Raw genomic sequence first — 15,069 nt, forward strand, 5'->3', positions numbered from 1 at the left:
GGTGCTGTTTTGAGTCCTTTACACATTTTATAAGCCCTTCGTGAGTTTATAAGCTGGTAAAAAAAATACCACATGTTTACACATACATTGAGCGCATTTAGCCATGCACACTGCATTGTTCTTGATGTTCGGTACGTTCACAAAAGCTGTCATTTTTTTATGTCATCACATCTGTTGTAACACACAGAATTAATGAGCCACAAAATATTAATATCATGAGGTAAAGATCAAAACATACAACCACTGTAAAAGCATACACAATATATATAAGTGTCCACACACTACAGTTTTACACATTAGCTGAATTGAGAATCACAGGATTGTGCCATATCCAAATACTACTTGTTAGGGCGTTACAAATTTTTCTGATCTCAAGATCTCGGGTCCCTCTTTGGTTATGGAAATTCCCGTAGAAGATGGAAAATAATTATCTCTTTTCCAGGGAGACATGATATCATGTTTTTTTATGGCGGTTTCCTTAGAAAGATCTTTCCAACTGAAAACTGAAACTCAGCCAGGAAACCACTTCCCAGATAGCATTGTAAATGAGATTTCTTGATTTACCAACAAAATTGCTTCACTCACACTGATAAAACTCTAATACAATTATATGCGTTTTAGAACAATATTAATAATTTTCAAGAGAAAATGTCTTATGGGGTTTGCTATTACAGTCCAGGTACTTGTAATGTTTACTTTTAAGGTTTAAAAATAATAAATAATTAAAAATTTAAATTGAAAATAAAAAGAATATTTCCTAAATACATGCACAATAGTTGTTAACCATAAAAAAGGAGCTATTTAAGCACATATCCACATAATAGTAGATGCAGTCAGAGCTTTGTTGGGATCACTGGCACAATGTTTGACAAGAACAGATCAAACTGAGCATCGAAGAAATAACATTCCTAGAGGCTTTTCCAGTACAGACAAAAGAAAACGGACCCCTCCAAACCATTATCCAACTAGAGTCAATGCCCCAGATGTCATGTAAAGCCTGCATGCACACTGTGCAAAAACAGAGCCAGATTGTGCCCACTGAATGCCACAGCTCACCCTAAGGATATGCCTAAAATAAAACAAACATCCCCAACTCTATAATACCAGAATAAAACTTTCATAACGGTTTTCTTGCTACAGTGCTTTTGAATAGAGGTAAAACTGCTGCCTGTTTGCCCCTGGTCAGCAGGGATCATTGCATTGTTTCTCATAATACTCACCAATGCAAATTGTTTCTGTTTCAGAAAACGTAAGCCATAAAAGGAACCATGGAGTTCTTGTGGTCTGCAAGTTCACACCCTATTTCTTCAGCAGAATGTTTGCTTTACTGCCATTCCTTTTATTCTTAGAGTGTTTATTGATCAACATCCATTTTTCCTTTGCAGTAAAACAAACTGACCTTTTCTCTCAAACATCTCTGGCAGCTCTCTCTATGATTCCTGCTGTTAGCCTGGTCTTGTGGACATATTTGTGAAACTTTCTAAGCTAACAGTGAGGTAATTGAGGGAAACATATAATTGCTCAATGCATATTCTAGTTCTGAGGTGTAATATTAGTTATTATATAAGAAAACTTATGTTTGTGTTTTTAGTTTAACACTTATCTCTTGATAGTCCAGTGAATTAATGAGCAAACTCCAGCAGGTATTAAAGGAAAAGTTCAGCCAACAAATGAAAATTTGCTGAAAATTCACTCACTCTCAAGCCATTAAAGTTGAGTTTGTTTCTTCATTAGAACAGATTTGGAGAAATTTAGCATTACATCACTTGCTCACCAATGGATCCTCTGCAGTGAATGGGTGCCGTCAGAATGAGAGTCTAAACAGCTGATAAAAACATCACAATAATCCACAAGTAATCCACACCACTCCAGTCCATCAATTAACATTTTGTGAAGTGAAAATCTGTGTGTTTCTAAGATACAAATCCATAATTCAGGCGTTTTTACTTTAAACCATTGCTTCTGGCTAAATTAAGACCATAATGCTTCCTCCAGTGTATAAGGACATTCCCTGTTGTCCTTGCATATCAAAATCCACAAATATATTTATTTAGAACTCTTTTGGACCGTTTTCACTTGTAAAAAGCAATATTATGGATAGAGGACTCAGATTTTAGCCAAACACAACAGTTTGAAGTTAAAAACACCTTAATGATGGATTTGTTTCTTACAAACACACAGTTTTTCACTTCACAAGATGTTTATAGATGGACTTGAGTTGTGTGGATTACTTGTGGATTATTGTGAAGTTTTTATCAGATGTTTGGACTCTCATTCTGATGGCCCCCATTCACCACTTTGATATGGTCTTAAATTTCCCCTGTAGAAGTTTGCCCCTCTAAGTTTACTTCTGGATTTCAACTCAACCCCATAGATCAAGGTTCCTCAAATCTGGCCCACGAGATCCACTTTCCTGCAGAGTTTAGCTTTAACCCTAATCAAACACACCTGAGCATGCTAATCAATGTCTTCAGGATCATTAGAAAATCACAGGTAGGTGTGTTTGATCAGGGTTGGAGCTAAATTCTGTAGCGCATTGGCCCTCCAGGGCAAGATTTCAGGAGCCCTACCATAGATGTTAGAAGATATTTGTCAGGAACATGGACTGTCTGTGTCATGTTTTGCCCCCATTTCTGTTGCCTTATTTGGTCATGTTCCTGTCCTTGTTTTGTTAATTAGTTTGATTAGTCATCCCATGCACCTGTGTTTTCTGTCTGTCCCAGTCTGTGCAGTCTGTCTCTGTCAGGTCTACTTGTTGTCTACGTGTGTTGCTCAAGCTCCTGTTGTGGTTTATTCCCAGTGTTTCTTCGATTAAAGACTGTTAAACATTTCCTCGTGACTCCAGCATGTTCAGCGTAACACGTGTGCAGAGCATCGTCGTCCGAAGAAGGTCCTCGAGTGGATTTCACCACGTTTGTGGAGTGAATTCTGGCGAGAAACGGATCACCTCTGCTCCTAGCTCCCTCACCTCCACTGTCACCCATCGATCCACCAGCTCCACCGGGCTCCCTCGTCCCTCCGGCTCCGCCTTGGTTGGGCGTCGACCCGCCATCGCCTCAGGACTCCGCTCCTGGCTGCACCTCATTGCTCCGTCCCACCGGCTCTATTGGGCTCCTTCCTCCTGCCAGCTCCACCTGGGTCCTCAGTCGCTCCGGCTCCGCCGCGGATCTCCGGATCTCTGCCTCCGGCTCGGTCACCAGAGCCCTCGGCTCCACCCTGGCCCCCCGGATCCTCGGCATCCCCCTGGCTCGTTGGCTCTCCGTCCCCGCCTCGGGCTCCTCCCCCACCTGCTCCGCCGCCATTGGTCGGAGTCGGCGGCCATTCCTCCTCCATGGCTCCTCCCTCCGTCGGCTCCACCATGTGGCCTGGGTCCTGCTTGGTTCCAAGCCTCTCCTGTCTCCTCCCTGGCTCCTCCCTCCATCGTCTCCTCCCTGGAATCTGTCTGCCAGCCCCCTCCCGGGTGTCCGTCCTCCTCCTGAGCCTCCTCCTTAGTTCCCACCCATCCCCCCCACCCCCTCTGTTGTTGCTAAGGTGCGAGGACGCACCTTCCGGGAGGGGGCAAAATGTCAGGATCATGGACTGTCTGTGTCATGTTTTGCCCCCATTTCTGTTCCCTTATTTGGTCATGTTCCTGTCCTTGTTTTGTTAATTAGTTTGATTAGTCATCCCATGCACCTGTGTTTCCCCAATCATCCCCTGTATTTAAGTCCCAGTCTGTGCAGTCTGTCTCTGTCAGGTCTACTTGTTGTCTACGTGTGATGCTCAAGCTCCTGTTGTGGATTATTCCCAGTGTTTCTTCGATTTAAAGACTCCAGCGTGTTCCCTGAACAGCGTAATGTGACAATAGTGCTCTTATATTTAAACGGAATTTCATATTTAATTTAGTTGCATTAATTTTAGGCAAACAAGTGACTATACTAAATAATAGTTTGCTTTACTCAATCTCCTTTCTGCTACAACTGCAGCACTGAATAATAATGTGATTTTTGTCAGATGATTGAACAACTATTCACTGTGCACATCTTTAAGATGACTGCAAGTCAAACCAGGTCACTGTGCTATTAGCACCAGAAATGTCCTTGCTTTGACCGTCCTAGTGCTGCAGCCACAGGCACAGCCAGAAAATATGAAGGTAAAACATGTCACAGTGTAATTCTTAACTGCAAAGTAACCTGTCTTTAACATGTTTTCACATTATAATTTCCATACCAATTATCATAATGAAACTGGGTCAAAAAACACCATATGGTCAGGCACTTCAGCTTAAATGTCACTCTTTGTCAGTGGAAAGGTCTCAGCGTGGCTTGACAGCTGTTGTATTAGCACATCTCTTTGATATAGATCTCAATGCCTGAAATCTTGCCTGAAGACCCCTTTCTTCCAGACAAAGTCTGAGAGGAAGTTAAACACAAAGCTTCTTCTGAGATTATAGAGAGTTACGTCACCTTTTTCCACAGGGGTGTGTAAATTCATTTGGATGGTTGAATCATCTTGTCACACTGTGTCCTGACCTGACACTATCTACCAAATGAAATCAAAAATGCTGTGTGATGGAATACAGTTACGGCAAGATCACTGTGGGTGGAGCTACCGAAGTGTGACGCAACAGAAATAACATCCTGTCTCTTGTCACAGCTGTTAAAATCAGGTTTTTCACTTTATCACGTCATGTCTGTTTATATATTTATAAGATTTTATAATGAAACTTTTATTCAGCAAGGATGCATTAAATTGATCATAGTGACAGTGGACATTTATACATTTATATGTTACAAAATATTTTTATTTGAAACAAATGCTATTCTTTTGACATTTCCATTCATCAAATGGAAATCCTGTATAATATTTATTACAGTTTTCACAATAATTTTAGAGCTAAATGACTGTTTTCAACATAATTGATAATAATGATAAATGTTTTGTGAGCAGCAAATCATCATATTAGAATGATTTCTGAAGGATCATGTGGGAACAATTTACTTTAAAAAAATATAAATACTTATGTGCAGACTGCAAATGATGGTTTCAGCAGTTTTAGCTTAGCATTTATTTAATGTAGAACAGTTTCTGTTTTTCTTTGCTTGGATTTCTGTCAGCTTTGAATTTATCCACCTTTGAGTTTAACCTAATGTCTTCTCAGAGCAATACTTGACATGTTTCATACCAATTAAAAGACTGTTTTTGACTCAATCCAGGTTTTTGACTCAATCCTTGTTTTCACTTACTACACTGTCCACCAGACGAATGATCTTGCTGCTCCTGAAAAGACCCCAGAGAAGCTAAATTGTGTTCCAGAGGTGAGCCACCTTTGCAAGCAACATGTTAATATTTCATAGAAAAACCTGGTGGATGGATGCCTTCACAGGAAATAGCAAAGGAAAAGCAGAAAGAATATAAAGTAGGAGATACTGTGGCAAACACATTCTGTTTGGAGTCATTTTAGCACTTGAAAAACATCAGTTTAATATTTCATGATCTATCTATCTATCTATCTATCTATGTGTCTGTCTGTTTTTCTGTCTGAGTCTCATTTCACATGTTTGGCCCTCTGCAGATTGCTGAGATTTTTCACTTCAGTGATCAGTGCATTCTATGCTGGGGGGCTGCAAAAGAATTCTGGGGCATCTGGATTGTGGGTTTTCGGGTATTTTTGTGCTCATTTGTATATGTGTTTGTGTGTACAAAACCAATGTCCATGGGGTAAAACTTTTTCCTAATCCTCCAGACAACTGGAATCAACTGCAGATTCATTTCACAGCTGAGAGCATGGTCTGGATTACCACCCAACTGACGGGATGACAATGATGGCAATACAATCCATGTTCATCTACCTCGTGCACAGAGCTGATATGACACTTATTCTGAACATATATTCACAACAGATTGGTCATTTACTTGTTTAAATGTTGCACTTTTTATGGTTTCAATCAATATATTGTGTGAAAATCTCAATAAATATAAATTGACTTGACTTCATTTTCCTCTAGGGGAGTGTTCACGTTGCAATTTGGCCATGACCAGATGATGCACTGCTTTTTTGTGCAGCATATTATTTAGAAATATTATATAATCATTGGTGACACTACAGAGAGATTATAGATACGTCAAACAGGCTTGAATAGCCCTTCATTATAGTCTAGAGGTTAAATGCTTCCTACACAAATAACCATTGTAAGGGTCACTTGGGCTGCTTTAGCTCTCCTATAACGTGTATGCTGAGTGAGTGTTATTTTGGATGCAGAGCATGTGTGAAAGTCAGGACCTCTTTACAATCTCTTTACAAAGTTGCTGCAACAATACTTTTTTGAATGAAACCAAAAATATATAGTTATTTTGATTTTGAGAATGATTTGTTTGTTTGTTTTAAGGTAGGCCTAATTTGTTTATTTTTAGATTAAATTTTAGATTTCTGTTACTTGAAAAAAAAAATCATGCACTCAAGATGTCATATCTAAAATGTAAAATCTTTTATTTATATTCCAAAATAGAAAGGGAAAATATAGAAAAATATTTCCATTCAATGGCTCAGGAAACACAGTAACTTTATACAATGTAGACAGAATACAAACTCAGAAAGTGATGAAAATGAGAAATTATTTAGCTTAAAATCTCTTGTAGACCATGTAGGGATAGGGTTCACATTTCAAAAATATCTCATATCTTGTAAAGCTTATTCCTATGACAGTAGATTCACACTTGACCTGCTCCACTAGAGTACACATGTAGTAAACCTGAGAATGAGTATTTACTATTAAGGTTAAGTAATATCAGCTATCTGTTCCAGGATCAGTATCATTCATGCATGTAGTGTGAGAGCAGGCTGGACCTGCATAATCTGTGATGGTGTCGTTTACTGTTGTCTCTGCTTCTTTCCTGTAAGTAAAGAGAGAAAATAATGTTATGTTATGTTATGTTATGTTATGTTATGTTATGTTATGTTATGTTATGTTATGTTATGTTATGCTATGTTATGTTAGGTTGTTGTTGTTTTTATGCTAGGTCAAGATGTTATTGTTATGTTATGTTTTATGTTTGTGGGGGCTTTTTATTATGTTCTAAATGTTGTTAAATTGTTCTAACTGTTATGTTCAGAATGTCATTCTGTGTTCTAAATGTTAATTTATTTGTTGTGTTTTATACTATGGTATTGTGCTGTTGTTACATTACATTGTCTTATAAATGTTATATTCTAAATGTTATGTTACATTGGTATTGTTCTTAATGTTGTGTTATGTTTTATATTATTTTTCTAAATGTTACTGTGACATTATTATGTGTTCTAAATTCTGTTGTCTTAAATGTTATATTATTTTTGTTGTGTTACATTATCTCTTCTAAATGTTATGATCTAAATGTTATGTTGTGTTTATATGATGTTGCTAGGTGGTGTGTCCTAAATGCTATATAATGTTATCTTATGTTGTGCAAACAGAACTTAAAAGAATGCATGTACATTTATATTATTTAAGTACTAAGACTTGATGATGAAATACCCACAAACACGTACCTCTATGTTTTCTGGGTTTTGTTACAGGTCCTGCTAGTATGTAGTCGATCAGTTTGCTCACCCAGTTATTCTCGCTTGGAAATGGTGCGCAGAGCTTCAAGCCCTTCTTTGTGACAAATCTGTGGAAATTCATTCATATTTAAATATGCAAAATCAAATACACCTTGAAGTCTGTAGAGGCATTTTGAAATGCATGTAATGCGACATACATAGTGGCAGGAATTCTGCAGACTCCATCACTGGTCTGAATGTTGAAGGACGTCACCACCTTCTGTGGGATGCGCCGGTCACTGGTGGTTAAACAACAATCCGCTGCCACATCGTCCTGAGCTGTGATCGTTAAACAGTGCACAGAATGTTAACCATTAGCAACATCAACAGTCTCACCCACTAAAAAAAATTTTCATTTTAAAAATAGGCAGATTATCTACAGAAAGTTTAGAATTGTAAAAGGTGTTATTTAAGAATATTGTAAACAAATGGGAAAAACATTACACGCACACACAAAAATCTAAACTGATTAACTTAAACATCTTGCAGAAGGCTATTGTTAAATAATTATACATTTTGACTCACCTGTTGTACAGCTCCATAGACTGACGCTCAATATAAGCAGAGCACCTGCCCATAATGTCAGAGAGTTCATTTTGTCCCTCTGTATGTGTTTGTTCACCTGTGCTCAGTAGATATATGCCTCACCGCTGCTTGCACACCCTTTATATGCTACTTCACAAACGTTCACTTTCTTTATGCTTAAAGGCAACCCTTTCCTGTAAATCCATCCTTATTAAAAGAGCCCTTTCACCTTCTTTTGTTAACTGGAAATGGTGGCACCTCCCAAGAGATCCTTCATCTGAACTGGAGGGAAAGTTTCAACATGTTTTCTGGGCTTTTAAAATGTGCTTATCAGTGTCACTGCCTCATGAGAAACAAATGCGGTGAAAGGAAATTCGTATTAGTGGATGTCATTCATAGCTGGAGGAAACAGGTTGCACATACGTAGCTTTGGGACAAATTAGATGTTTAAATTCCACATGTGAATTAGCCCGATGTTAGATTTCATGTGCCTTTTAATCAGAAGTTTTTGAGTTTATTCAAGTATTAAATATAAAATAAAATAAAGTACAAAGTGCATGCAGCGCTGCATTGAATTCATAATTGCTCAAGTGTCCACACTGATTTGTGAGTGCAAGTACTTTAAAATTAAATTAACTTATAAAATAAAATAAAACATTTTCAGCACTGAGGTTTCCAACTGCTCTTATCTGCATATACATATCTGGCCAATCAATGTCTGCAGTATCTGGTTCAGTATCTGAACACGCTTTACCTATGGATATCTGATGTGGTATTGTACCAATTATAGTCATAATTGTTGTGATAATGATCATTTCATGACTCTTTCATCTAATATATTAACTCTTATGAACATATTTTAACATATTTAAATATCAAAGCTGGCAAATTCTCATCAAACCACAGGTTGTTTGATTGACAGCACTACTCATTTGTGGATTTGTGTGCTTTTTGAGTGTAACCCTGAATGAACATGTACTTTGCCGACAGGTAAGCAATGATTGCTGTTGGAAGAGTATTATGTAACTCGTTTAGTATTTTTTAATAGGATTGCTGACTACCTATATGTTTATGCTACTGTATGAATTACCATTCATTTACAGATTTGTATTCTATATTTCTCTGCTGTAAAACTGTTTTATACCAGAAATAAATACATAAATACATATTTTCTGTGAATGTATAACCTGTTCAGAGCAGCTGAGTTGTGCAGAGAAACTCAGCTTGTGGCCTGTGTTTTGGCAATACTGGTAGTGTTATGTTTCAGGCATGCATCTACATGTGGATGCTAAATATATGCATGCAATACAGCCAGCAACGTGTCTGAAGGCCTCGGACATGTTAATTAAGCAGAAAAAAAAAAACGGCCCATGTCCTGAAATCCTGCTCAATTAATACTTTTCTCAAGGTCTGTAGCCTCCACACCAGTGTTAATTTTCACAGCAAATTGTGATTTAGATTTAGTCATATTTTAGTCATCTGAATTGTTTTTAGTTTTAGTTGACTAAATCTACAGCAAATTTAGTCGGCTATAAAATCTAATGGGTTTAGTTACAGTGCATTTATTAAGCATTTCTCTAAAATTTCCAAACTCATTATATAGGTTTGATATTAAGGTTTTATCATCATAGACACCGATTTAACTGCGGTGACACAACATGCCTTTATGTTAAAATGAAATAAAAACACTTCTCACAAAGAACAAGAACATGGTCTTCTTTTTTAATTTAATACCAATGGTTATATAGGCTAATTATGCATTCTTTATAGCAACTTGTTTACCATATTCTTCATTCTTTCAAGCAGTCGTATTTATTTTTATAGATACATTTAGATTCATCTTTAGGGCTACTAAAGTTTTTCAGTCAAGAGCAGTGAGTGAAGAAAGAGTACTCGCTCGCTGTGAGACGCGCTTCCTGTGTGTGTGCTTCAGTGTCTGCGCTCAGAAAACCGGACCGAATTGACCTCTCTTGCATCGTCAGATTTATCCATATGTCTGCTCTTCTCTTACTCCCACATATTGACATTTCTGAACGTTTTATGCGACGTGCAGCAAGTGTATGTTAGCTTATGTCCCGCCGGTTCATATGTACGCATCTAACCTCCAAACCACGCAGCAGATTCGTTCTGAATGAATCTCTTCCCAAATCGTCCCTCCCTAACATTTTCGTCTCGTTTTAATTAGTTGACGAAAATGTCAATAGATTTACATCACAGTTTTTGTCATTCAAAAAGAGTTTTAGTTCGTTATCGTCTAGTTGTCGTCAGTGAAAAAAATTTCGTTGACGAACATTGACGAAAATTTTTCATCAACAACATGAACCCTGACCCTCACACACAGCCAGGTCTTCATTCTGTGCTGTGATCTCATGAGCCCTAATGAAGCGTGAAGAGATGAACAGACGACTTTGCTCCTCTACTTGATTTCAATCAGTTCGAATTCTAACTACAGCTGCATTCAGTTTTCAGTCGTTACTTCAAGATTGTCAGGGAATGAGTCACATGCCGTGTCACTTCCTATATGATGGCTCACTTCCACTTGGGCCGCAGTAACTGCAGCAGGTCCAGAAGTAATCAAGCTGCTTTGTCAGATAAGGATGTGATGAGGAATTTACAGACAATCAGGACTAATTGAAGGCTAGTCAAAAGTTCTCAATGAGCATCTTTTGCTCATGGTACAGCACCACTATTGAAGGTTTTTTAAAATTGAAATGAAATTAATTCTATTTTCAGTGTCCTAAAAATTATATATAAAATTGTGTTAAATAATATATATATAATATATATATATATATATATATATATATATATATGTATATACACATTTATATTATTATATTATATTATATTCAAAGTAAAAATAAAAACTCAATTTATTTTTGCCTAAATTTTTGCACTTCATGCCTGTTGTCTTCACCACACATTTTCAAGAATTGTATTTTTCTTTTTTTTAATTTTGACTTCAGACCACCCAAAAAAATGTCAAAATGAATTTTAATATAGAAATGTTAAAATGCTCATCATTGAGGATGTGCATTGAAGTCAGTATATTAATGAACTGCATTTTCATTATTTATTAATAAAAATTATTATTTTGATGTTGACAGCACAGCAAATCACTGGGTTAGTGCTACTAGCAAAGTATTACGTTATAACATTCATCCAGTTACACAATAATTGTGTTATGTAACATGTTAGTTTCTTTCATCAGTATTTATATGATTTTTATACTGTTATATTTTATATGTTTTATCTGTTCTCTATCTACAGATTTAGACTTGTCATAACCTCAGAACTGGATTTATGAAATATTTGTGGTTAGTAATTGGCAAAAGTTGTTTAAATTGCAAGATGCTCTAATAACAAGACGTTCTGTTCATTTGGAGGTTCAGCTCATTGTGCTCATGATGAATGGCAAAGATTCGTCTTCCTTGTATAGGCTCGCCCACGACTCAAAGCACTTGTTTATACGAGAGGCTCAAATTTACTTTCCTTCAATGGAAAAAAAATAAAAGGCTCTTCCCACAGTTAGGTCGTGCAGTTGCCAGATCTGTCTGGAATCCGTACAAGATAAACTCATCGCAGAAATCTACAGGTCTCCGAAGAGTTTGATTCTTATCACTGATGCCCTGAAGCTAATGAGTTTTAATGTCTTCCGGGGTCACATAGGTGCAAACCACCTACATACAGTTACTAGTATGTTGGTTGGATTATGTTAAATGCCATTTTCTATTACAAAAGCATTATTTTTTTCTTATACATGGTCATCTGTCCGATTTGAGGTCGAACAGTCCGGTTTTGAAATTGCATTTATTGAATAAATATATTAGTTAACATGAAAGATGATGCATACATTTAATAAGGTTAGAACAATTGCCCTTGGAAAGGTTAAAGAGCCCCCGGAATTCAATTTAAGTGAGAAACTATTGTCCCTTAATTGAAATATGTATTTATTCATTCATTCCTTCAATTTTTTTCCCCCGATTTTGGATTATTTTTCTTTTCTTTTTTTTTGTCCTGGCTTCAAAAATCCTGCAAAGTGTGTCACAGAAACCCTAGCCTACAGATAAAGATAGATATTAACTGACAACTGCATGATCATCCCTGTTTCTTGGAATCGAGCCATGGCTGCAGAAATCCCCCTTTGACTGCCAGGTTAGGTTACGTGGGAGAACCATTTTCAAGAAGACCTAGCAGGATTTTATAGATCTTTCTCTCCAGATAAGCGGGATCTTCCGATCAGACTTTGCACCCATAACACAGATTGCACCAGAGGTCTGATATTAAAGACATTCAGAATGGCTGTAGGTATTTCTGAGATAAACTGTAGCATCGGTTTACTAAATGGACCTTGGAAGTTTACCATCACACTCAACACATCGTTTCATTGATAATTTCTGCTTAGACTCTCAGCTTTCTGTTTTGAAACTGTTCTTTATGTTTGTGCAGTGAACCTGCTATGATATGAGAGATCTGTTGTAGTTCAGGAACAAAGGACACTCTGGAAAGTCCGTAAGATTAGTTTGTTTATGTTCCAGTCACAGATGGTCATGGGTAATTTCTTAACATGATGGACAGGTATTTCCTACTTTGATGTAGGGCACAAAGGATGTCCACCTGCTTGGCTAATTGTGTTTTGTAGATTGTAGGGGTGGAAAAATATATCTATTTGCATATATATACAGTGCACAGCATAAATGAGTACACCCCCTCTGAATAAATATAAAAGATGTATTTTCTTAATGATCACAAATATAATTCATGGAAAGATGGCAAAATTGAAACATATTAAACATATACTTAATAAAAACAACAAAATATATGCCAATATTTTCTGTAAGATAAGTAAATTAGCCAATTTTGTTTAAATGAAGGATTGCAGAAATGAGTACACCCTAGATTTAATTCAGAAAATGTATAATATTCTAGTACTTAGTATGTCCTCCAGAACTTAAAGTATACTGCTCTGACCCTTCTTGGCACTGAGTGTACAAGTTCATGACAAATTTTCACATCTGTGCTGTTTAACTCCTGGAGGACGACCTCCTTAAATGCTCTGGTCTTTAATGGGGAGTTTTGCTCAGCTCGTCTCTACAGAATCCCCCACAGCTGCTCAAGAGCGTTACGATTGAGTGAAATACATGTCCACTGAAGGATTTTCACCTTTGGAGAATGAATATATTCATTGTCATGCTGAAAAAATGCCCAATAATGCAGGGAATGAGGAGGGTAGCATCTTCTATTTCAAGTTTTTGTATTACATCACACAGTAGTGCGTAAATTCATGACAGCGTTGATAAAGCACAACTCCCTCACACCTTCAGCACTCATTCATCCCTATATAAAAGCTGTACTACCACTGAATGCCACTGTGGGAACCAGGCACTTCTCTCTGTACCCCTCCTCTAGAAACACCAGAACATGTTGGATGCTTTTGGATCCGAAATGATTGACTTGATCTCTCGAGACCAGAGTATGGATTCCCAGAAGTCTCCATTTTGTAAATATGGGCCTTGGAAGAGGTTAAATTAGTTTATTTTGCTTTGGCTACAGTAGGTAATTCTAGTGGTGACAACAACCATGCATGTCACTTTTGCAGGCTGCGTCATACTCTGTGGGATAAAGTGTCACTCTTTTCATAGCTTTTGCCGGCTCTGAGACACTTAAATCATAATAATGAGCCTTTAATTACACGCATGCGCTCAAGCACACGCATAAAGCTTGCCACGGCACACCGGCAGAAGTAATGATGATGAATGTATCAGGGAAAAACAGTAAGATTAAACTGCATTAACATTTTAATAATCTATTGATAAACTAGTGTTTTCTGTGATTTCTGCGACACTGACTCGTCAAGCAAAAAATCACTCATCACTAAATGAAAACTTAAAGTGAAGGCCTGAGTATTTCAGGAGCCTTATCACAAGTCCATTGCTTTTGAATGTCGGTGCTACTTCTGCTATATTTTCACACTTAAAACAATCATTTGGTATTCCTCTTGTACCATTGTCCTCTTTTATGCTAAGAAATAAGTCACCTGGCAGTTTTCTCCCAAGTGGTTCCACTGCTGCCAGCATCCCAATCACAGCGAACACCATCACCGGAATACTGATCACACGCACCTGTCACAAATCTGCAATCATCATCAGCTCCCCCTCAAAAGCACACACCTCACTTCACTCCAGTGTCCGGTCTCATTTTCAACGAAGTGGACTCTCTCTATGCTATCCGTGAGATACATTGAAAAATTAACCTTCCTGTTATACTTGCCTCCTGTGTTTCCTCCAGTGTGTTCTCCTGTGTCCCATTCCCTAGTCCGTTGAAAACTTAAAGTGAAGGCCTGAGTATTTCAGGAGCCTTATCACAAGTCCATTGCTTTTGAATGTCGGTGCTACTTCTGCTATATTTTCTGCTATATAGATTCTTGCTATGCTAGCCGTGAGAGACAGTGAAAGACTTACCTTCCTGTTGTACTTACCTCCTGTGTTTCCTCCAGTGTGTTCTCCTGTGTCCCATTCCCTAGTCCGTTCCAGTCATCAGCTCCGTGAAAGCTCTGTGTACCCTTCAGCTGAGGTGTGTGCAGTTTTCTGTCTCCATTCCACGATCTCCTGAAGGACCAAATATGGTGTTACTCCCCTCATCTTCCTTAAAGACTTATATAAATACGGTGTACTCTCCTCATCTTCCTTAAAGACTGATAATCAGCTCTATTACTCACCCGCCCGAACCATCTGCACTCCTTGTTGAAAAAATATATTGTAATTTTTCTAATCCTCTGTGTGAGTCTCCTTCCATAACATTAGGTCTGAGTATGATTCAGTGGGCTATATAACACTTTTAATTGTCAGGAAATGACTTGTCTTTAAAAGTTGTGGTTCAATATAATTACCTGTTGGTCAAAAATAGCCTTAAACCTATACACTTTTTTTTTTTTTTTTTTTTTTTTTTATAAATTTCAGGGGGGGGTACTTATTTTTTAACAAAAA

The 15,069-nt window shown here is 37.5% G+C and overlaps 1 protein-coding gene across 1 annotated transcript; it reads right to left on the reverse strand.

Moving 5' to 3' along the window:
• Positions 1-6,452: 6,452 nt before the first annotated feature.
• On the reverse strand, positions 6,453-8,301 carry LOC107555521 (C-C motif chemokine 19-like). The gene is made up of 4 exons (XM_016238346.1): positions 8,084-8,301; positions 7,717-7,837; positions 7,508-7,626; positions 6,453-6,873 (listed from the first exon to the last, which is right to left on the reverse strand). Exons 1-4 carry the CDS (start codon positions 8,151-8,153, stop codon positions 6,851-6,853), a joined length of 333 nt encoding a protein of 110 aa, XP_016093832.1. The 5' UTR covers positions 8,154-8,301; the 3' UTR covers positions 6,453-6,850.
• Between the last annotated feature and the right edge of the window lie 6,768 nt (positions 8,302-15,069).

This window comes from Sinocyclocheilus grahami, unplaced genomic scaffold (assembly GCF_001515645.1).
Source record: "Sinocyclocheilus grahami isolate Dianchi unplaced genomic scaffold, SAMN03320097.WGS_v1.1 scaffold536.1, whole genome shotgun sequence".
Classification (NCBI taxonomy): Eukaryota; Metazoa; Chordata; class Actinopteri; order Cypriniformes; family Cyprinidae; genus Sinocyclocheilus; species Sinocyclocheilus grahami.

Excerpts from the sequence above, each read along its gene's own strand:
- LOC107555521 (XM_016238346.1), bottom strand. The coding sequence starts at position 8,153 with ATGAACTCTCTGACATTATGGGCAGGTGCTCTGCTTATATTGAGCGTC. Across the intron at positions 7,627-7,716 it reads TGCAGAATTCCTGCCACTAT|ATTTGTCACAAAGAAGGGCT; the intron begins GTATGTCGCATT and ends GAATTTCCACAG. Across the intron at positions 6,874-7,507 it reads AAAACCCAGAAAACATAGAG|GAAAGAAGCAGAGACAACAG; the intron begins GTACGTGTTTGT and ends CTTTACTTACAG.